Source organism: Engraulis encrasicolus, chromosome 22 (assembly GCF_034702125.1).
Source record: "Engraulis encrasicolus isolate BLACKSEA-1 chromosome 22, IST_EnEncr_1.0, whole genome shotgun sequence".
Taxonomy (NCBI): domain Eukaryota; kingdom Metazoa; phylum Chordata; class Actinopteri; order Clupeiformes; family Engraulidae; genus Engraulis; species Engraulis encrasicolus.
Window position 1 is genome coordinate 11,738,916 of NC_085878.1, and position 23,515 is coordinate 11,762,430.

Consider the following 23,515-nt stretch of genomic DNA (forward strand, 5'->3'; position numbering starts at 1 on the left):
GTGCGCATGAACATTCAGTTGAAGCTGCAGTGGCGGAGCAATGGACTGAGGAAATCGTAACGGCATCAGGCATGGCTAGAGATGGCGAGGGATATGAGCAGATCGCGTCCACGGCTGCTGATGTGCGGGTAGATGAACGGGGGCCTTAAAAATCTATATCCAAAGTGCGCGGGGAAATAATTTTACAAAATTGGAGAAAAAAAAACAAAGAAAAATACCAGAAAAACGGCAAATACGATACCAACGAAAACAAAAACACTGGAAAACACCAACCAAAGACATAAAGGGGAAGAAGAACGGCAAAACTTTTTTTGTTTCCAATGCGAAGACTTCTTTGGACACTATTCCGTCAGATCAGATAGATGATTTGTCCACAAGCTTGCACGTATAATGAATGCCCAGCTGTCGATGGAGAACATTGGCGATCTGCACGGTGTGGGCCATGAACCAGTGCACACGGCGGAGCTGATGAGCGACAGTCCTCATCACAGGAGCACGGTACCCCATCGCAGCAACCTGTCAGCCCACGCACGCTCAATGGGCATGGCAACAATCCTGGACAGCGGCGACTATCACCACCATCGGCCCCCGGAGCACGGACTAGCCAGCCACCTGCACCCGGCCATGACCATGGCGTGCGAGGCTCCCCACGGCATGAGCATGAGCAGCACCTACACCACGCTGACTCCCCTGCAGCCGCTACCTCCCATCTCCACCGTCTCGGACAAGTTCCCTCACCACCATCATCACCATCACCACCATCATCCTCCCCATCATCACCAGAGGATCCCGGGCAATGTGAGCGGGAGTTTCACCTTGATGCGGGACGACAGGGGTCTGGCGTCGATGAACAACATTTACTCGCCGTACCACAAGGATGTTACCAGCATGGGACAGAGCCTGTCCCCCCTGTCGGGCTCCGGACTAGGTGGCATCCACAACTCGCAACAGGGACTGCCGCCGTATGCACACCCGGGAGCCGCCATGCCCACGGAGAAAATGCTCACACCGAACGGATTCGAGGCACACCATCCTGCCATGCTAGCCCGGCACGGTGAGCAGCACATGTCCGCCTCCTCGGGAATGGTGCAAATCAACGGGATCCACCACCACCCGCACGCCCACCTCAATGCTCAGAGCCACGGACAAGTGCTAGGCTCCGGCCGTGAACAAAACCATTCCTCGGTGCCTGGTTCACAGGTCAACAATGGAGGCAATTCGGGGCAAATGGAAGAAGTCAATACCAAAGAAGTAGCCCAGCGGATCACTACTGAGCTGAAACGGTACAGTATCCCCCAGGCCATTTTTGCCCAGAGAGTGCTCTGCCGATCACAGGGGACCCTATCTGACCTGTTAAGAAACCCCAAACCCTGGAGCAAGCTCAAGTCTGGACGCGAGACTTTCAGGAGAATGTGGAAGTGGTTGCAAGAGCCTGAGTTCCAAAGAATGTCCGCGCTCAGGCTCGCAGGTGAGGGAACACTAGGTAAACACACCTTTTTTTTCTTTCTCTCCCTTCATTGATAAATTGTTTGAACTGTCCACTTGCCTTTGTTTTGGTTGTCAAAATGCATGACCGTTTTATTTCTTCCCATGAAACACAGATGGTCTACACATGTGGCTGAACTGTGCTGTGTGGTGTTTTGAACACGAGTGGGGGTGTGGGGCTGTATTTTTCTAATATCGATCGTGGATTTTTCTGTAAAGTGATTCAGTAGTCAACAATCGTTAAGAATGGCTGTTATTTGACCAGCATTGTGATGTTTTGGTTTACAAAACTTGTAGTATTTGGTCTTTACATCCTGGCCTCTTAATTTAGGCAAAATGTACAATATTTTTCTAAACATGGCCAAGCACGTTGAACGCTCTGATTGGGGGCTGTGTCCCTCGCTGCGGTCAGCTCCATTGTCTCTGTGTGATGGTAGGCTACAGAGAAAGGATAATAGGCGGGTGGATGGCCTGTTTTGGTAACGCTGTTCTCTTTCTGTAAGCCACTAATGTCACTTGGTAAAATATGAAATTCAGCTGGCCCATCATTGCGTAAATGCCGGTTGCGTAAAGTGGTAATGTTCTTTTGTGTGGAAGATTGTGAGAGAGCTTACCACTGCGGCAGGACGGTACGGTGGATGTTTAGGATTGTCTGTGCACTTGACTCTGGTCTGGTGGCTGTGGTGACACGACAGTCCATGTGCATGTGTCTATGGGTCTATTTGCATGGAAGGTGTTTAAAGGCAATGGTCATCAGTGAGGTTTTGGTAATCAACTATTGAGTCTCCATTAAGGTGTCTCAAGAGAATCACAGTCGATGTGAGTGCAGGTCTGGGGCACACGGGTGACTGTCTACTAGTGCAGAAGTCTAGACAGTCCTGTACTTCTATAGCAAGGGAATTGCTTGTTGTTGAACCTAGAGTCATCGTTGTGATTTTCTTATGTCTTGTGGCGCAAGAGAAATAAAAATAACGTTTCCTCTTTCATTAGAACCACCTTCTACGCAGAACCAAAACAAGCTTGATTATTGGAAAATCTCGCTCACTGTGTGTGTGTGTGTGTGTGTGTGTGTGTGTGTGTGTGTGTGTGTGTGTGTGTGTGTGTGTGTGTGTGTGTGTGTGTGTGTGTGTGAGAGAGAGAGAGAGAGAGCAAGTATTGATGGTATAATGAAAGTTTATGATGAATATTGAATGTTTTGCCTTAAATAGCACGAAAATTCAAAATAAATAGCCTGGCGACATAATTCCAAATAATTGACCAATTATTGATAATCAGAGTTGTTTTCAATCATACAATTCATTGAAATAATTACGCCCTACCTTGCTGAGGCCTAGACTTCATTCATTTGCATTAATCAATAGGTCTACTATAAAAAGCTCAGTGGCTATAGCCATAGGCCATAGTTTTGTTGTTTGTTGTGGTACCGGCCCAAAACACATCTAAATAACAGCTGAGTTGTCGTACTATTTTCAATGCACGTTAATAACATTACACATTTGCTGGACGCAGCCTGCCCGGTCATATTTTGTAGGCCTACGGTAAAATCAAACTTGTCTGTGTAACTGCATGAAAATGGATCGATTTTTCGATTCAAAAGTTGTATTCTCCCTAGATTAAATATATCAAGAGTGGGCCTAAATAGTTCAAATTCGTTTGCCTTAATTAACCCAGTATCTTCTGTTTCAATTCTGTTCAATGCAGATAGGCTTATAGGCTTACGTAAAACCATACGAGGTCATTTTAATTTAATAAATCACTGTTGATGTGGCCGTCCATTTACATATGGAATAAAAGTGATATAAAGGGTCCTACATTATTACTCATTTATATGCGTGCATTTTCGATTGCAACAGGGACAGCACTTTTTTGCTGAATTATTTCGGAATTATAGGCTATATTGTATTACACTATTTTGACCTAAATGTTTATTATTTTTTTTTACTTTGTGAGCAGGATCGATCGGCCTTCGTCGACAGCAGTTTTCATTCCTCGGAGGAATTTGGTCTGATTTTGGCGCACTTAGCATGAACTGCGTTTTGATACAAAACTCTGGCTCAACTAGGCCTACATTCGATGCTGACTTTTTGAATAGGCTAATTGTAATAGAACTATTTAAGCATGTCTCCCCGTAAGTCTACTTGAGTGACCGGGCCCTTCATTTTGATTTTGCCGTCTTGGTTTATTGGTGAATGGATTATTTCCATAATAAATGACAACGTAGACTTACGTTCGATGTTGACTTCTTAAACAGGCTAAATGTAATAGAACTAGGCTACAGTAAGCATGTCTCCCCGTAGGCTAGCTCAGTGTCTGTGCCCTTTATTTTGCCCTCTTGGTTTATTGGTGAAGGGATTATTTTCACAATAGATGACAACTAGACTCAAGACCACACCATAAAACGTGAAGTGTGTAGGCCTTACCTAAATATTTTTAATAAATAAATAAATAAATAGGCTACATAAATAAAACCATTTAGACGAGGTGATTTTAGGCTTGGTTAATGTAGGCCTAGGCTTGCACATTCATGAAATTAGTGCCAGACTGTTTAAAGTTCAACGGAATGGCATAATGCAAATCATTTGTAACAATATTTCATTGCATAACATTGTGTTGGGCCTACAACTCTTAAGTTAACGAGCAGGTTCCACTATTAAACTACACTATAATCTTTTTAACAGGGCTTGCAGACACTCGAGAATAATGCACTGGTTTTGTTTTGAGTATTGGCCACTTCATACACCCAAGCAGCTCCTAAGCTTCCCATGTTTGCAGAGTAGGCCTATGCAAATAATGGTCCCCAGCTCTCTCTCTCTCTCTCTCTCTCTCTCTCTCTCTCTCTCTCTCTCTCTCTCTCTCTCTCTCTCTCTCTCTCTCTCTCGCTCTCTCTCTCTCTCTCTCTCTCTCTCTGTGTGTGTGTGTGTGTGTGTGTGTGTGTGTGTGTGTGTGTGTGTGAGAGAGAGAGAGAGAGAGAGAGAGAGAGAGAGAGAGAGAGAGAGAGAGAGAGAGAGAGAGAGAGCGCATTCGTTGTAACACTGATTGTCTTGTTGCATTGTGAAATTGGTGGTTCTAGTGGTGTGTTCAGTTATCTCAGCTTTGTATAATGATTTGCAGGCAAACAGTGACCATCTGATCGTTTGTGTTCGCACTGGGCCGATAAAGAGGTGCTGTGTTATTTTAGCTGATCGCTGGGAAAATACCCTACCTGAGTTCCTGAAGCTTCCGTTGTCAGCGTGGCCTTGTATGGCTTTTGATTTATAGCAACTGATACAGGACCTCATTTGCTTTTGTTAATGTTTATCCAAACTGGAGACACTCGTGCTTGGTTATTTTCTGACTTCCTGAACATCATTTCTAGATAGAAAACTATGTTAGCATTAAAATAGTGAATTGTAAATTATTCAAATAAATGTAGCCTAATGAATGCGCCATTGAAGACAACTGAAGATATTTTTTTTAATCATGAATTCCAGTTAATGTCATTGTGCACGTAAACATGGCTTGGATCTTGGGCCTGTTCTTCGCTTTTTTCCATCACGTGCATATTTTAATAGGCCTATTCATATTTTTATTTTTCATTTCAGGTAGGCCTATAGACCTTTCATACCTAAACATATCGATTTCTTTTTGGGGGGAAGACAACAACCGGATCCCTTTGTACCTTCCTCCTTACGTGGTGCTTGGTCGACCTCTAGTGGTCGAAATGAAGGGCCACATTGTTTGGAACGTCTTTTATGGCCTTGGTCTTTATACTCACGGGAGGAGTAGGGCATACAGCTTTAGTTTGCAGGTCTCCTCACACAGGTTTGTGATTATTTTGCTGTTAAGACAGTGACATGCGAAACACGCGCTGGATGCTTTTAGGGGTTTAACCTGCTTTCAGCACCATGGACAGCACCGCGGTCACCGTCGAGGTTAACAGACAAACGCGCCTGAGTCCAGCCATTTATTGGTGGCCTGTGTGGTTTTATATCACAAATTTAAGGCCTCCACACATTGTGAGAGCGTGAGACCAAGAAGTCCCAGTTCCTCTTGTAAGTGAGGCTTATGTGATTTGTCTGTTTGTTTGAGTTATTTTTGATGGCTAGGCTAACCTGCATAGAGAAAGTACCCTCGCTTCAATCTAGGAAAATCTTATCATCTCGTTTTACATATGCATATATGAATTTTAATTCCCTAATTAAATTCTAGCTAGTTTGGATGCATCAATTGCAGTAAGCTGATGCTGATATGTATAGCTGGAGCTAATGTGTGTAACTAAATTGTAGGCCTATTTGGTCCCAGGTTGCCTGAAATGAACTCACTAATGGTAACTGACTATGAACAGAGTTGATTTCGGAGTTGTCATCATAATACTTATTTTAACCTATGCCATTGGTCTGTCATACGATTACAAATAAGAACATTATTAAAAAGAGAATTGCAATTCTACAATGTATCATGTTTATTCAATATTCTAATGAAGGCGGGGGAAAGCTAACCATATTAGCATTGATTAGTAACCTAGCTACATTAGCAACACTTCAGCACCACATAGCTATACTGTATTTGTCAGAGCTACTGGTTAAATTAGCTCAATTAGATCAGTTCCTATTAGAGCATCAGTTGAGATGGAAAACTTATTAGTGAAATCACACATGATTGCACATGGTAGAACCACATGGTTTGGGTTTGGAATATCACATGTTTACTTGTGGAATCTGGGCTACTCGTGCTTTGATTGCTGTTTTTATTGATACAGTTTGGTGTCTCTGTTTGATTGTGCAATCATGCAATTATAAAAAAAAATATCCTGTGTACTGTTAATGGTGTGTATATGACTGTCCTTAGTTTATTTCTATAGTAAGGTATAATACTTTACCTTGCATGAGTTACCTCATCTGCTTCATCGTGCATTCCCTTCCTGTTATGGATGTGTGTATCTGTATGTCTGTCTGTCTACCAGTCTATCTGTCTGTGTGCATCTTGGATTGATGTTTCGATCGGCTTGGTGTGATATTTCTATGTGTGTCCCAGGTCGGTAACTTAAGACTAATGGTTTGATTGGTGATGTGCAACATTGGCATCAATAACTTTACATTGGTGTTTTGATTGGTGATGGTGAGGTGCAATGTATGTACCTTCAGACTTTCTTTGTTGATGGACAGTAGGCTATATGCATTTCTAGGTGCAGTTACTTTCTTTTTGTCTTTAGACTGTTGTTTTGATTGGTTTAGCTTTCATGTATCGATCAAGACAGCTGTTTTGATTGATGATGTGTGATGTACCTTCATATCTTAATACATTTACACTGTTGATTTGATCAGCAATGTGTAACGTATGTGCTTTTAGACTGCTGTTTTGGTTGGTGTTATATACTATATACATAGACTGTCGTTTTGATCATTGGCAGGGAAATGTACTGTAGCAATGTGCTTTTAGGCTTGTTTTGATTGATGAGATTTAAAGGTGCACTGTGTAGGATGGCGGCCAGAGTAGGTATTGAAACTCTGTTTGTTTAATCTGTGCTATCTTTTGCCAAATTTGATCTTTTCATGAATGTTAAGAAAGTAATAAACTAACATTAACTAGTATGACCAAAGTATAGTAAGTTCTGCAGGTAAAAACGTCAAACGAAACGAAAATTCAAAATGGTTGACATGGAGCTGATCCACCTTTTCATGTATTTTCCCAGTGATAATGGATGCTTAAAATTTGATAGTGGTGATAAGTATTTGTGAAAAAGGTAACATTTGTGAATTAGCAGCATGGATTCTGGAAATAAACTACTAAGTATCCATCTTTTTATTTAAATCTCTGTTTGATTGCTGAGGTGTAACATCCAAATCTGTTATATTCCCTTCCCTTCCCTTCCCTTCCCTCCCCTTCCCTTCCCTTCCCTTCCCTTCCCTCCCCAGCCTGCAAGAGGAAGGAGCAGGAGCATGGCGGGGGCAAAGGGGACCGTGGTGGTGGCGGCGGCGGCAGCCTTGCAAAGAAGCCTCGTCTGGTCTTCACCGACGTCCAGCGCCGGACTTTACACGCAATATTCAAGGAGAACAAGCGTCCGTCCAAGGAGCTCCAGATCACCATCTCCCAGCAGCTGGGCCTGGAGCTGGCCACCGTTAGCAACTTCTTCATGAATGCGCGGCGGCGGAGCCTGGACAAGTGGCAGGACGATGGCTCCCACCACTCGGCCAACTCCAATTCCTCATCCAGCACTTGTACCAAAGCATGAAGGAGGAGTACGGGGGCCTATACGGTTATATAGGCCACAGTGACTGAAACACAAAAAAAACCTTTCGGTGGAAAAGCTTTAACTAGAATAAACCAAGAAAGAAAGATGACAAACAAACAAGAGAAAACCCTCTAGACAGCGAGTTTGCCCTTAAAACTTGTACAATACTGATATTTATAATACCCAAAGAAACAAAAAACCAAAGACTTTGTTTGACCTGTTGTGTTGAAAGACCCTTGCTCTGCAACACTTTCACGTCTGATGTACTGCAAAAAAAGGTTACTCTGAAATCACAGTGGTACCATAAGCCCACATCTCTACTGCGCCCTGCCTCCCACTGTCACTGTCATCTTTCAACGTGACTGGTTCAAATGGACATTATTTTGTTTGTTTCCCTTAACTGTCTCAGCTTGTCCCAGCTTGGACTCTCAATCTCTGCCTCTTAAGTATGTGTTGTGCTTGATTGTGTTGCAGTCAGATGGGAGAGGTTTGTTGTGGGGCACCCCAAGGAGAAAAGCACTGTGGTGCAGCCCAGACAGGTGGCCACTTAGCTGGGGCGGAGTGGGGAATGGCCCTGGGTGACTCACAGCGGAGGCAGCATGCTTGCCAAGGCTTTGTAGTCAGTCAGTTATATGTGTGTGTGTGTGTGTGTGTGTGTGTGTGTGTGTGTGTGTGTGTGTGTGTGTGTGTGTGTGTGTGTGTGTGTGTGTATGTGGAGGTGTGTAAGCCCCTTTCCTTCAACAATTTGGGCACCACCAGTACCTACGAGGTCTGGGGATGTTTTGGCAGGATGGGGTATAATCATTTGCAGTGGATACTTTTTTGAGATGTCACCCTCTAGACGATATAGTGCTTTCTTCCTACTTGTAGGAACACGCTTCCAAACCAAAACTGTTGTAAAATCACACCAATCATTTTGTGATAACCAAAGAGATAACAACTGCGTATTGTTTCAGGAAAAATGATCCAAAGAATTTTGACTGATGTTAACTATATGTGTACTTATTTTGCAAAAATATGTAGACCAACCAAAGACTAATCACACAAAAAACACAGAAACAGACAGATAAACCAAAAAATACAAGCTAACCAAACAGATTTAGGAACAATGGATTCCTATGGGACCATGTATTTCCAAAGGAATAAAACCAAATGACAAACTCACTCTAAGATAATCAACCAAGCCACAGGTTTGGCATGAATGTAAAAATGGACATGTACAAACGTTATAAACCCGTCTAACGATTGCAGACACTCCCCGTCAATAATCCATGTATGTCAAAAGCCTGTGCTTGTGGTGCAGTGTTGATATCACTCCTTATGTTCAGGGAGAGTCTTCTCTAAAGCTTTAAATAGTATTCCACAAACGTTGTGTAAACAAACATGCCAGCGGCTATCAACCAAAGATATCTAATAACCAGTATACAGTAGATCGTTTCCTGTCCGTGTGTAATGTAATCACTTTGTCATAGATCTATCCTCCACAATCTCAACATGTCAGCATGGTATAATGTGAATATTTATATATCGAATCCAAAGATAAATAGATCAGAGCATAGATTATCATACAGAAAAGGGCAAACGCAGCCACCAACACCAGATCATTGCAGTTTCACAGAAATTACCCAAAGATTCCAAAACGCAGAGAGGACTGAATTGTCAGTCAGTCGACTTTGCCATATATTATCTACTATTTCATAAACTCCAACCTCCAAAATATCCCAGTTTTGCATTTTGACTACTGATGTGCCTTCTTGAACAAGTAACCAAAACGTCAGTCCCTGACCAGAGATACCGTCTCTGTTGTGAGCATAGGTTAAAGTCATGGGTGTGACTTCTGTCAAATATAATATATCTATCCCTTTGCTAGTAAAATCTGTTGAAGATAAGACATCAATGTTAACACAGGTGCTCGGATTGTACTTTACTGAGAGATTGTACTTGAGTGTATGTCAGTATCATGATCACAAAACCATGTCAAGAATGTTTCATCTCTCCGCACACCTCTTCTTTAACTGAGGTCATATAGAATATGTATGTATTCCATCCATGCCACAACTAGGAAGAAAGCACTACACATAGTTTGTCCTAAGTGGATGTTCTAAGCATTCCCTTTCTGACAGGCTCGTTTGAAGGATGACAGAACTGTTCAACCAGTTTCCTGGCCTTGTTGTCTCTGTTTGTGTGGTTAATGATATCCTACCGAAGCGAAATGTAATTCGGTGAACTGTTTGTGTGAGTTATAGAAATGTGCTTGTACTACAAAAACAAAGTGAAGGTAAAGAGTTCCTCCCGAGAGAATCACAAAAAGTGACGAAGCGTTTAGAAAAAAAGAAGAAGGCAAAACTTGCGAAGACCTACTTCAAATTTCTATGTGTGAACCAAAGATGCTACCTCACTCAGTTTCCATGTGGTGATTTCTATCACTTTAATGATACCAAAGATTACCAAAGATGTTTTTTCTCTTTGCACGGCCTACATGATGAATGATGTGGTGGAACAGGTGGTGTGACCCCTCCCCTTCCCATCCAAGCCCCTCCCTCTAGCCATGCCATGCCATGCCATGCCCCCCCTTCACAAAGCCCCACCCCTTCTGCTCTGTGTGATATCTCTCCGCTCATCAACATGCGCAAACAAATAAAAGCTACAGGCAGACATGTTGCAAAACTTTACTAAGAAAAATACTCACAGGACGAGTGCCTTGCTTGAACCAAAGTGTTAAACCGCTGTTGACCTCCGTGATCTCACCTTCTACTCTTTGAATACCTCAGCCTATCGACGGGCCACTGACAAAGGAAAAAGGAGAAAGGAATAATTATGTCACCGTGGTGCTTTTGCCAGTGCAACCATGCAATGAAACATACCAAAGGAATCTTCTTTTTTTGTTTTCGTCTTTTTATTTTATTACCACTTCTTTGCTGACAAGCCAAAGCTCCTTTCTCCTCCTGGGCCCACTATTTCCCCCATGTGAATCCACTCCAACTGCAGATAACCACCCACTTCAATCATACCAACCTCCCCCTCGCCCTCCCCGCCTCCCCCTTCCCTCCCATCACCTCTAGTTATATCCACCATCTTGGCCGTGCATGTCTCTTTTACCAATGTTTGAATACCTCATAGTTATAAATCCGTAGGGTTCTGTTGTATAGAGAGTCTATGTGATTTAAGGCAAAACTGAACTAGTTTGGTAATTGTTAAACGTTACTTCAAAAAAAGATTTATGATAATTTATTTTGACGTTTTTTTGGGCCGAATTGCTCTGTTTCTTGGTCATGATGGACAAGTTTCAAATGATACTGGATTGAAGCTTGGGAGGGAAAGATAAAGCTTATTTTTTATCGAGGCGTTGTGTTATTCTGATATTACGATAATGGTAGACCATTCTTTTTTACAGGGTAAAAACCAACTGCTGTGATGACGTGTTTATATTTTCCCTTTTCTCTACTTCTGTGTTTGTGATTTAATTTAATGGCATTTTTGTATTGCTTATCCCCTGTTTTAATTTATGCATTTGTAGAAAATATAGATTTGTATATAGTAGGTTTCGAAAACACTCACACACAAACAAACACACACAGAAATACACTCTACAGTACATACACACAAAGCAGACACGTTTTACGTTACAGCCTTATGTTTCAAGCATACACGTGTTAGGGGGGAAGTGGGATCGAGACCCCCTCGCGTTTGTTTCTGGCACTTCAACATGTGTTCTTAATACTGCCAGGCCCTGAGGCATTTGATTTGCTAACAGAAACAAAGTTATGAAGGGGTTACTTTGTTACTCAGCAGGCAGATAGCAGTGTACATGTTTCTTTTTTTTCTTTTCTTTTCAACTTTTCAAAATGTGGTTACTTTATGGGTATTACTGCACATCCAAAGATTTATAAAAACAAACCAAAAAGACGAAAAAAAGACAAAAAAGATGTATAATGTTTGAAAAAAGCACTGGCATTTGTGAGGTAGACTTATTGAGTTTTTGATTTGCCATTCGCACGGGTATAGAAACTAGAAGGCGTAGGGACTATGTAGACAAGCTAATTCCAAACATTTGGGGAATCTCCTGTTAAGTGTACAATCTGACATTGTTTTTTGTTCTATGTTGTTTTTCTTTCTTTATGTGTCTCTGAGATGAGGGCTGCAAGTCCTGTTCTTCTCACTTTGCTGTCTCATTGCACAGAGTCACGGTGGAGCTTTAGACTGGGCAGCAGGTCTGCCGAGAAGGCCGTGTCACGTTGCTGGGTACATTTTTATTCACGTGGCGCGGCATGTCTAGAGTTCCATCTAGTATCTGTTCTTTTTCTTGGTGGAGAACTTGTGTAATGACAATGAGCAAAGTCTAATAAATCTACAAAGAAAGCTTACCCAAGAAATCAAGTGTGTGCGTGTGTGTAGGGCTGCATGGCTCCGACTGCCACCCCTTTCCATTTTTGTTTTTATTTTGTTCTTTTATGAGGAAAATTTCAAATGAACCCAAAAGCTTCCCAGTCTCAATGTTTCTATTGTCTAGTTTTTAAATATTCTGGTTTGCTAAAAATTAACAATAACATTGCCTATCATTTAGCCGTGGTGCTGAACAATTCTAAAGCACTTACAGCAGCTTTTGCAAATTGGGTACTAGACTTTTGATTGACAAAATGGTCTCCATTAACTCAACACTGTATAGTAGACCTACACTCCAACCTTTATCTTCAAACAAAGTGAACACTTAATAATTTTGAATCTACTTTCGACTCAAAGTGGTTATGGAATTACATGTTTTGCCCTGTCACAAGACAGAGTGTGTTAAAGGTTGTTTTGTTTTTCTTATTGAGACGCACTGGGAGCAACGAACAACTTTTTAAATATGTGTGAAAGATGTTTACTTCCCATTGGGATTCTTTATCTGTGTTGTTGATATCCACACAAAAGCCTGCAAACAGTGCAGGATGACATTCCTTCTCAAGACAGAAACCAACAGTACTAAGTTCCAACTCTGCTTGTAGTGCAATGTTTTGACTATTCCTTGTGTATCTGTGCTGTTAAGTCAGAGTTGCTTTTTCTTTTCTGTCCTCATTTGATATTCATGATTTATTAATACGGAGTTCCCCTATGACTGATGGCTTGGCTACATGAACCATAATAATATCAAAAGGCGCCTAAGACAATCATCTGGAAAACAAACACGATAGGTTGATTTTGATTACTGTCCAAGGGGGACTTCTTCCTGCGATGATTAATACAAAGAAGGTGGAAGATTTTGATAGAAACGAATAATAAACTTGCTGACATTTTTCAAACAGATAGTAGCTGTTTCTGCGTTCACATTTACATTTCAAACAGAGTGAATGTTACACATCAGGCACATCTCCCTCCCTCCCTCTCTCCCTCTCTCCCTCTTCCCTCTTCCCTTCTCTCTTTCTCTCTTTTTCTTCCTCTTCCCTTCTCTCTCTCTCTCTCTCTCTCTCTCTCTCTCTCTCTCTCTCTCTCTCTCTCTCTCTCTCTCTCTCTCTCTCTCTCCCCCACACACACACACACTGTCTCTCATTTTCTTTTCCGTGGATATGTCTGTACTATCCAAAAGCATCTTATGTGTTTTGTGTCTGGTAATCTAGGGCAACACTATAGGTGTTACTCCCAGGTGGTATCTTTGTAATGCTTCATGGTTATTTGATTAGTCATTTTTTTAACAGTTTATTTTCCTGTCTCTCTGCTTTTGCTACTGTTCTCCCTATGCCGTGCAATATCATCTGCTGTGTTTGCTAAGCAAAAAAAAAAGAAAAAAAGGAAAAAAAGAGAAGCAAGTGATGATGTCATCATGCTTTTTTCAGTGTTAAAATGTTTCAGCATTTCTGTAGTCGCAAAAATGTAGAAAAATAAAAAAAATGGTTGGTTTTCCAGCATATCAAATGCAGACTCTTTCCATTATTCCTTTATTTACATGTACACTCCACACACAATGATATTAGGAAGACCTAATGTGTGGATTACACCAGTGACGTGCAGTGAAGGGTATGGTAGGGTAGGCAGTAAATATAGAATATATATCTATTTATATATATATATATATTAACGGTGGGTTCGGTCCTCCCCCAGAAAAAAATGTATTTCTTAGATGCAATTTCCTGCATTTTAACCAAATCTGGAGAGTCACTATCAGCTAAAAACTTTTACAAAAGACTAAAAACTTTGAACAAATAGTCCCCTTTCATGCAGATCTGAAATGTAACGTGTGTGTGTGTGTGTGTGTGTGTGTGTGTGTGTGTGTGTGTGTGTGTGTGTGTGTGTGTGTGTGTGTGTGTGTGTGAGAGAGAGAGAGAGGGGGGCCTTATGCCACAAGGTAAGGTTTGAATAGGCAAATAGGCCTATTCACATAAACATGCTGATATGGTCTTTAATGTGCAACAAATTAGTAGGCCTATGTTTCTCTAAATACTGTAAATATAAAGTAGGCTATAAGATGCCATCAGTGCTTAACCACCACAGCTCTAATAACTAAATAAGTAAATAGGCTACACTATTTAGACATTTGGACATTGTCAGTAGACCTAAATCTGAAACAATAAGTGAAAACATAATTTCAATTTCTTGAAAAGGCCAGCTACACTTATTTGTTTTGCCAAATTGCCAAATTAGCTCCAGGACCCATACTTTGTAGGCTACACCTTTAAGGACCTGTAGGCCTACATTTTACAATAATAATTTAGAAAGCTACAACATTTTGGGGAAAAAGCTTTGACTTTTGGCTTTTAGCAGTTGATTTTGTTGCTCTTCTGTTTATTCTGTTGCAAATGCCAGGGCGTTTCACATGGATGGAGGGTGGCACAGTGTAGCCTACTTTTGAAGATAAAATGTCTAGTTCACCAACTGTGAATCACACCATAGCATGTGAGGGGGAAACGATTTACATTTAGCAATAAACCAACCTAGGTAACAGCTCCTGCCTCACTGCCGCGTTTTGTGCTGATAATCAAACACTCACAGACAAGAAGGAAAGTAGGCAAGGGGGCGGGTTGCTTGCAAACATGACCCGTGCATTCAGACAGTATCGAGTAAACCAACGAAACCACTTCTGAGACTCATTCTTGTGCGTGATAGTATTCTCAAACACTTCAGCTACGGTTGTGCAAGGTGTTTCAAATAAAGTCAATTTGTGAGTGCGGAAGCACTCCGAGAAACCATCCCCAGTCAATCGTCCTGTTCCACGTTGATCTCGACTCGCACACCGCGCACTTCAAAAGAACGCAGCTGCACTTGCTAACAGGCTCCACACAACTCACGCATTGCGTAGTCATCATCATAATAAATTAGGGAAATGGAGTCATGTCGTACGCTCAAAAAACAATCTCGCGTCCATAATAACACACACACGGTCTATTCATGTCCACCACCGCACAACCAATCTTCAACGTCAACACCCTGACAAACGGTGACAACAAAAGGCACCACGNCAAAACTTGAGCATGTTCATGTTAAAAGGCTACCCGCAGCATAATAATTAGATGAATCTTACCTTAAAGCAGAATCACAAGTAGGCTGTGTTTTTCATGCAAGCTAGTTCCATTAAAAGCCCGGGGTGGTTGACATGATGAAGACATTTTGTCCCAGTGCAAACTACTTGAAGCTGCTACCCATCTGATGTTGAATATTTCCACAATGCAGCGATTGCAAACGGCTCAGCTGTCTGTCACTTGAACCGTCTTTCTTGCTACTTCTCGACATTTTTTAAAATAATAAAGACACAAAAGCCAAAGACTGCCATGTTTTCTTTCCGATACGGCTAGAGATTTGAACAAGTCTTGCCTTGCTAGTTGTTGCTATCATAGCTGCCTGTAGGGCAGAAATTGGCTACTACCTGAATTGTAACAATTTTTCATTTTGGGCGCTGTGATTGGCTCACATACTCCCGCCACAGAGTAAAGGCTCTGCTTTTAGTCCCATTGACAAGCTATGTGACAACTTAATACGCATGCGCAAACTTCTACATTGACAGCATTGAAGGCAGGGTAGGCAGAGGAAAAGCGAGCCTTACCGGGCTGCCTGGCTGGCATTCGAAAGCTCTGCTTTCAGCCTGTCTCTGCTACCAGCCGGGACTGCGCGTTGCCACGGCAACCTGCCCAAGCCTGAGCGCTTTGCTTCGTGCGATTACTTAGGTTTTTGATCGTTGTCCTGTGTATACTGTACTTTAAACAGCTCATAATTTATGCTGAATCAATGTTATTGTTGTGTAGGCCTATGTGAACTCTGAAGAATATTTTTTTTAAACACGTGTTAGTTTTTATTTTTAAGACATTTATCCCAGGGTAGGCACTGCCTACCCTGCCTACCCTGACCGCACGTCTCTGGTCATTACACAGATACCTGCTAAGTCATAATGAAATTACATATAAGTAGAGATGCACCGGATCCTGATTTTTAGGATCCTGCCGGATCCGGAACCGGATACCGGATCCTACGAAAGGGTTGAAACACATAGCCAACTTGCACACGTGGGCCCTTTTTTACGTTAGTGCAAACTATTTTAAGACTCCTTGGCTTACTGCCACACTGCCTTCAACGACCGCTTGCAAAGGGCTTTCACTCCATGCAGCGATTGGGGCTGTGAAAGACTGACTGAAAAGCCTAGGCTACGTAAAAAGTAGAGATGCCCCAGATCCTGATTTTTAGGTAACTGCCGGATACCGGATCCACTGTTTAAGATCGTGCCGGATCCGGATAGTCTGAAAAAACCCTATTATCCTGCCGGATCCGGAACCGGATCTTGGATCCTGTACATCTCTACATATAAGCAAATGTTTTAATTTTACTTGGTGAGAGTCACTGAACCACAAATATGTCTAGCCCTGACTTCATAGTTATGCTGATGTTCACATGTTACAGACCCATATTTATCGTATTGGTATGTGTAACGGAGGCTAACTAGCACAGAGTTGGCGTGGAACGTTGGTAAAAACCTCCCTCCGATAGCCTCATACAGTCTCGTGCCGTTGGGCCGAGAGACTAGTCTCTTGGCCCAGCGGTATCGTACTGTGTCTCCCATTGCCGAACCGTTGTAGTTGACGAGGTCGCACGTTCGATCCCCGAGGGGGGTGAACAGGTGCAAGATGACCTTCGTCACAGTGGTGCCGCTGACCCGGGATGGGAGTGAGGTTTAAGGGGGAGAGTGTAACGGAGGCTAACTAGCACAGAGTTGGCGTGGAACGTTGGTAAAAACCTCCCTCCGATAGCCTCATACAGTCTCGTGCCGTTGGGCCGAGAGACTAGTCTCTTGGCCCAGCGGTATCGTACTGTGTCTCCCATTGCCGAACCGTTGTAGTTGACGAGGTCGCACGTTCGATCCCCGAGGGGGGTGAACAGGTGCAAGATGACCTCCGTCACATATGCATATATCACAGTATGTTGTTCAGCAGAATCATGTCAGTATTTTTTGAAGTCTTTGCTTTGCTACAGACTTTGTTTTATAATCAGTTAACAAGTAAGACAATTAATGGATTTTTAGCACATACACACATATTCAACACACATCGTCAGAGCAATCATTAGTCATGATGTGCCATGATGGCACAGCCATGTGTGAGAATGAGTCAGATAGAAGAGTGAAGGGGACCTGCTTGATACCATCTGAGGAAAATCTCTACTGAGAGGGATATAGATCACACGCGACCGAAACACGTCTGCTATCAAAGGTGTCCATGTATTAATAAAGGACTTTTAATACGGACTACAGAGTGCCTCGGACCCTCTCTCTCTCCCTACTACTAATTTAATAAGATCATACCTTACAGGTACGTACAGTATATCGACTGTCAATAAGGTCATACCTTACAGGTACGTACAGTATATCGGCTTTCAATGCTATAACATCTGAATGGAGATTTCAACTGCCCTCCTGCCTGTCTCATTGTTTCTGCTTCTGATAATGGTTTGGTAAAATATGAGCCAAGAATTTTGCTTTCTAAATCAAGAATCTCCACCTCCTTTCCACCACCTGAATTTAGCAAAGAGTCAGATTGCTTATATTGCTTTATATGTACTATATCCTTGGGCAATTATCTTAGTATGTGCTTTGTGCTATTAAACTGTCTGGAAACTAACAGCATAACTCAACAAAAGTTAGCATAACTCAACAAAAGTTAACATAACGAATACCAAAAATCAATATAAATGATTACAGCTTTAATGGTTCAAGAGTTAGGTCTTGGGATTGGAAGGGTGTCGGTTCAACTTTTGCTCCAAGGGGAAAATGTGGGTGGGAGAGTGAATCACGTACTATCCTGCAGCCTCATCCAATGCCCTTGAGCAAAGCACCATGTCCATAAACATGTACATCAGTGGTCTCCAATTATTTTCCCCAAGGGCCAAATTATGTAGCGCAAATGAGGCAGAGGGCCAAACAAATCGCCCGACCCTATGGCCACAGATAGCACACATATATGTTTTCATTTGTTTCAATCTCATGGCGGGTCAAATGTTTGCCATGCCCGGGCCGAATCCGGCCCACGGACCGCCATTTGGAGAACACTGATGTGCATCAACATAATCTACTTGGATAAAAGTGTCAGTTAAATAACTTAAACACGCACACAAACAGCAACATCTTCTAAGGCTTGGCAGGCAACCGTTTGCCCCCCCAAACCACTACACGGTGAACCACAGCTCACACTTAAAACAATAGTAGTGGTGATTTGCTTCCAATCTTTTAATTTTTTCTTGGGGGCAGACCCGAGAATCACCTTTGCACAAAAAGCCATTTAAACCACTGAAAGTATCCTCTGTAGCCTCTGTAGACAGAATGCCAGTGGTATAAATATAGAATAGACAAAAGTCAGTTATGTCCTCTCTTTTTGCCTCAAGCACACCACCCTTTAACCACATGCTGTGCTTCATATCAACAATAACAGCAAGGGCACAGTCAGATTAATAGTTTTATGGCAGATGCAGCCGCAAAACTCATCTGATCATCAGCCTTCCCACGCTCAATCTGCTGCTTCTCTCGAGCCTACTCCACCGCAGTTAGTCACAAAGCCCACGTCATGCACTACATGATCCTGTACACCCACTCACCCCAACGCACTGTACGCTTCTTCCATCTGGATGGGTAGAGATAAAGCCAAAGGCTTAGCTTGGACACATCAACCATGCAAAACCTTGTGTGTGCAATGTGACCCTATTATACTAAATCATATTTATTTTTAAACATCCCACGCACAGTGTATCTACATTTAAAGTAGGTCACAGTTTAAAAACTGTGTAACTGTGTACACACTGTGGATACCTTTGTTCATAAAATTATATACAACATAATTAAATCATGTCTCCTAATGTCTTCTAAGGTACAATTTATTATCCTAAAGGGAATATCTTGTATCTTTTTAGGTAGGCGACAAACACCTAAAACGTAATATTACATGAAGGTTAATAGTATACCCTGAAGTGAAAGTGAAGGGAAAGCGTGAAAGCCCACCTGGGAAAGTCCAACTCTCATTGTCATTGTGACACAGCACCCCACAGTACACAACTGTTCACTGCACACTGCACAGAACGAAATTGCATTTTATGCCTCACCCGTGCAAAGGGGCAGCCCCCAATGGTGCCCCAAGGGAGTAGTGCGGCGGGACGGTACCCTGCTCATGGTACCTCAGTCATGGAAGAGAATGGGGGAGAGCACTGGTTAATTACTCCCCCCACCAATCTGGCTGGTCTGGAGTCCAACCGGCAACCTTTGGGCTGTAAGTCTGACACCCTAACCGCTTACCGATGACTGCCCATACTGTACCCTATACTGTATGTGGCTTAATCTCGCTGTATTCATAACCCTTTATCATGAACTTACATTGCATCATACATTACACCTGAGTTAGGGTAAAGGTTAGGTTTTTGTTAAGTGTATGAAGAGTGTAGGCCAATGTAGTGTTCTTACATGTAGACACACGGTACCAGGCTGTGTTTACTACTGTACAATGTTTATTTCCATCTAAGCCTCAGGAGCCAATTCAATTGACCAATTTCCCCTGTGGAATATTTGGAAAATAGACAGCCAATTTCTTCAACTCCTTCAGTTATTTATGCTTTGTTTGACTGTTTTCCAAATGGACAGGTGAATTTTGACAGCATGCTGCATCACCCTCACAACTCCACTATCACTATCACCCCCAGGGGTGTCAAACGTAAAAGTAAAAGTGAATGTAAATGTTTGGTGTAGTTACAACACTTGCACATGGCACTACATAACTGTTACACCATTTACTCCCTTGTACCTAATGAGACTGTGTTGTTACTGAAAAACAGTGAAAACCTAACTAGGACCCACCACAAACTTGATCCAACCAGTGCACAGTTAGCTGATCGTAAGACAAGTACACAGGTCTACTGGTTACTAAAAAAAGGAACAGAAAACTTCTTTCTTTTTTTTACTTTTACTTTTGACACCTCTGATCACCCCTATTAGATACAGTATATCACAAAAGTGAATACACCCCTCACAGTTTTTTCAGATTTGTGAGTATATCTTTTCATAGGAAAGCATTGCAGAAATTTCACTTTGACACAATGATTAGTGACCTTTTAACAACTTATTTAGCCACTTAAATTTCTTGTTCACTCAGAAAAAAACACAATACAGCCATTAATGTTTGAACATGTACTCACAAAAGTGAATACACCCCAGATTGAAATCCGATAGAGAAGGGGCTGTGTTGGCTCGAATCGTCTCGAAATGAAACGAAATGAAAAGGGATGAAAAGGGAGGTCATCAGTGTGCGTTTCAACCTTTCTTTGCATTGAACTTTTACATTTTGAGTCTGCATCTGGCTTAAATAGATTGGTGTGAGATTTGAATGCAATCCTATGGAGAATATCATGATCTGCTTCAGTAGTCACAGTGCATGTTGACATGCATGTTTCTTTTAGGTGTATTTCAGATTACCAATGTTGACAGCATCCATGCATCCCCAAACCATGTCAGTCCCACTACCATGCTTGGCTTTTGAGAGGATACACTTTTTTGTAAAACTCACTTGTTTACCACCACACATGCTTGACACCATCTAAAGCCAATTTGTTTATCTTGGTCTCAAGAGAGATGAACAGACCAAGGATATGGATCACTGGTACCATGTTGTGTGATCTGAAGAGACCAAGATAAACAAATATACTTTAGATGGTGTCAAGCATGTGTGGTGGTAAACAAGTGAGTTTTACAAAAAAAGTGTATCCTATCAAAAGCCAAGCATGGTAGTGGGACTGATATGGTTTGGGGATGCATGGATGCTGTCAACATTGGTAATCTGAAATACACCTAAAAGAAACATGCATGTCAACATGCACTGTGACTACTGAAGCAGATCATGATATTCTCCATAGGATTGCATTCAAATCTCACACCAATCTATTTAAACCAGATGCAGACTCAAAATGTAAAAGTTCAATGCAAAGAAAGGTTGAAACGCACACTGATGACCTCCCTTTTCATCCCTTTTCATTTCGAGACCATTCTAGCAAACACAGCCCCTTCTCTACCGGATTTTCATCTGGGGTGTACTTACTTTTGAGAGTACATGTTCAAACATTAATGGCTTTATTTCGTTTTTTTTCTGAGTGAACAAGAAATTTAAGCGGTTAAATATGTTGTTAAAAGGTCACTAATCATTGTGTCAAAGTGAAATTTCTGCAATGCTTTCCTATGAAAAGATATACTCACAAATCTGAAAAACTGTGAGGGGTGTATTCACTTTCGTGATATACTGTACATCACTGGCTCCTGAAAATATCTCATTGTAATATTCAAAATCATCCAGGTTCCTTTAAGCCTATTCATAAAGCCGAAAGCCAAAAGGCCAACTGGGAAACTAAAACTCCCATTGTCATTGTGACACAGCACTCCACAGCAAAGAAGTGTTCACAGCACACAAAGAAAGTGCATTTATTCCTCACCCGTGCAAGGGGGCAGCCCCCAATGGCGCTCCAAGGCAGCAGTGCGACGTGATGGTACCATGCTCAGGGTACCTCAGTCATGGAGGAGGATGGAAGAAAGCAATGGTTAATTACTCCCCCCACCAATCTGGCGGGTCGGGAGTCGAACCGGTAACCTTTGGGCTACAAGTCTGACGCCCGCCCTAACCGCGTACCCATAACATTGCCCCACTATAACGTACCTTTGACCATGTTGCCACTCCTTTTCATATCCACCCATGTCCATTCACAACATCCCATCTCCGCTATCCTTCGAGTGTAGTACCCTCTGCTGTGTTGCCCTGGCACTGGAACGCCTTATCACCTGCCCATGGCAACAACAGCAAAAAAGAAAACCCTTAACATCACAGCACATTATTTTCATGGCATTTGCACACACACACACACACACACACACACACACACACACACACACACACACACACACACACACACACACACACACACACACACACACACACACACACACACACACACACACACAGTTTACTGACTTCTCATGGACACCAGATGGCAGCACATAACAATATCTCTTGTGAAATTTTTCATGGACAGACATTACTTCAATTCAGCTCATCCTTGCACAAAGAGACAAAGAGATTGCTACATCACAAAGTAAATCTATTGCAACGCAACCCCCTACAAGTAAACAAGTGAACAACAAGCAACTATGTCTTTATTATAAACCAATTTCAGTGGAAATATGCGATAATCTTATGTATGCTACTGTAGGGTAATTGGTGGTCTTCTTTTGGGTCATCATCGCCTGTGCCAATTTCACACAAAAGAAATTCTGGTTTTAGGCCTACTGGAATCAAATTGACCAGCAGCATTGCAGCAGACCAAACTGGCCCAATCTGTTAGGCCTAAGTTACTACCTACCGCCAAAGAAACTCAAGAGAAAGAACAATCTCTTGGCGGGGAATGCATTGGCCACGGTGTAGTACGGGGGCGTTGCCTGAGGACACGAGTGGATGGAAAATTAACTCCCTTGCGCATGGTCATTGGTCAGTGGGTGCGATGGATGCCATTTTCGTACTCCCTTGCACATGGTCAGTGGGGGCGACACCATGATGGATAATTTGTGGCCAAGTAATGACAGCTGTTGGTCAGCAGTAATTGCTGGGGGTAATTAAGGACAGCTGACAGACATTCACGCTGTCCTATGACCTGTTCCACAGTGAATAACATTTCCGTACTCCCCTCGCCATCATTTCCTACTACGCTGTTATGACGTGAGTAAGCCCTCTTGTCTCAAGCCTCTTTGCTACCGCTTAGGTTGTGATGGGCTACCATGCAGACCTAATCAAAGTAACGCAATCCATCTGTGCTTTAACCATTTTAATGACAAGTTAACCATGGATAGGCTTACAAGAACGTTTGCAATCTTGGCCTATCTAATCAGCAAGATGTGGGTGGGTCCGAGCCTCCAGAATTCAGATCAATAATCATGGCCACCAAATCCAATTTGCAAAGCCAACCTGGCAAACATCTTCTACAATGTTGAACGAGGAATTAACTATTGGAATGAGACGCAGACAGAAAGCTTCTTCTTACCATAGCCTAATGCAGAAAGCCTGTTTCTTGTCATAGGCAGGCCCTATGCATTATCACATTAATGCCTGTATGCCTATCAATCAATGTAGGTCTTGTCCAACTTCAATCTGTTTCTACCATGTTGCCCAGAGGCTTTTCATAGTCGACTCTACCAAACATAGGCTACCTGATGAATGTCGAGTTTATTATTCACACTGAGTTAAATGGTAGCGCAAAACGTGTGCCAAGGGTGTGTGTCACACAAGAAAAGTTTAGGAGACAACTGGTTTAGGTTGGCCATGTTACCATGGAAGCAGGTTCACTCGAGGGCTG

At 42.3% G+C, this 23,515-nt stretch overlaps 1 protein-coding gene and 1 long non-coding RNA gene across 4 annotated transcripts; one reads left to right on the forward strand and one right to left on the reverse strand.

Annotated features, from left to right (window-relative positions):
* The first annotated feature begins 264 nt into the window (after nt 1–264).
* On the forward strand, nt 265–8,347 carry onecut1 (one cut homeobox 1). Of its 2 annotated transcripts, none has more exons than XM_063187976.1 (2): nt 265–1,483; nt 7,380–8,347. In XM_063187976.1, exons 1-2 carry the CDS (start codon nt 391–393, stop codon nt 7,694–7,696), a joined length of 1,410 nt encoding a protein of 469 aa, XP_063044046.1. In that variant the 5' UTR covers nt 265–390; the 3' UTR covers nt 7,697–8,347. The 2 variants fall into 2 exon arrangements, 1 of the variants encoding a protein (XP_063044046.1); XR_010032572.1 differs by lacking the exon at nt 265–1,483 and adding an exon at nt 5,302–5,516 and having other exon boundaries at nt 7,380–7,476.
* On the reverse strand, nt 7,693–23,420 carry LOC134438410 (uncharacterized). Of its 2 annotated transcripts, XR_010032574.1 has the most exons (4): nt 23,204–23,420; nt 21,829–21,950; nt 10,386–10,482; nt 7,693–7,757 (listed from the first exon to the last, which is right to left on the reverse strand). It is a non-coding gene; the product is annotated as an uncharacterized LOC134438410 (long non-coding RNA). The 2 variants fall into 2 exon arrangements; XR_010032573.1 differs by lacking the exon at nt 7,693–7,757 and having other exon boundaries at nt 8,352–10,482.
* Between the last annotated feature and the right edge of the window lie 95 nt (nt 23,421–23,515).

Excerpts from the sequence above, each read along its gene's own strand:
- onecut1 (XM_063187976.1), top strand. The coding sequence starts at position 391 with ATGAATGCCCAGCTGTCGATGGAGAACATTGGCGATCTGCACGGTGTG. Across the intron at positions 1,484-7,379 it reads CGCAGGTGAGGGAACACTAG|CCTGCAAGAGGAAGGAGCAG; the intron begins GTAAACACACCT and ends TTCCCTCCCCAG.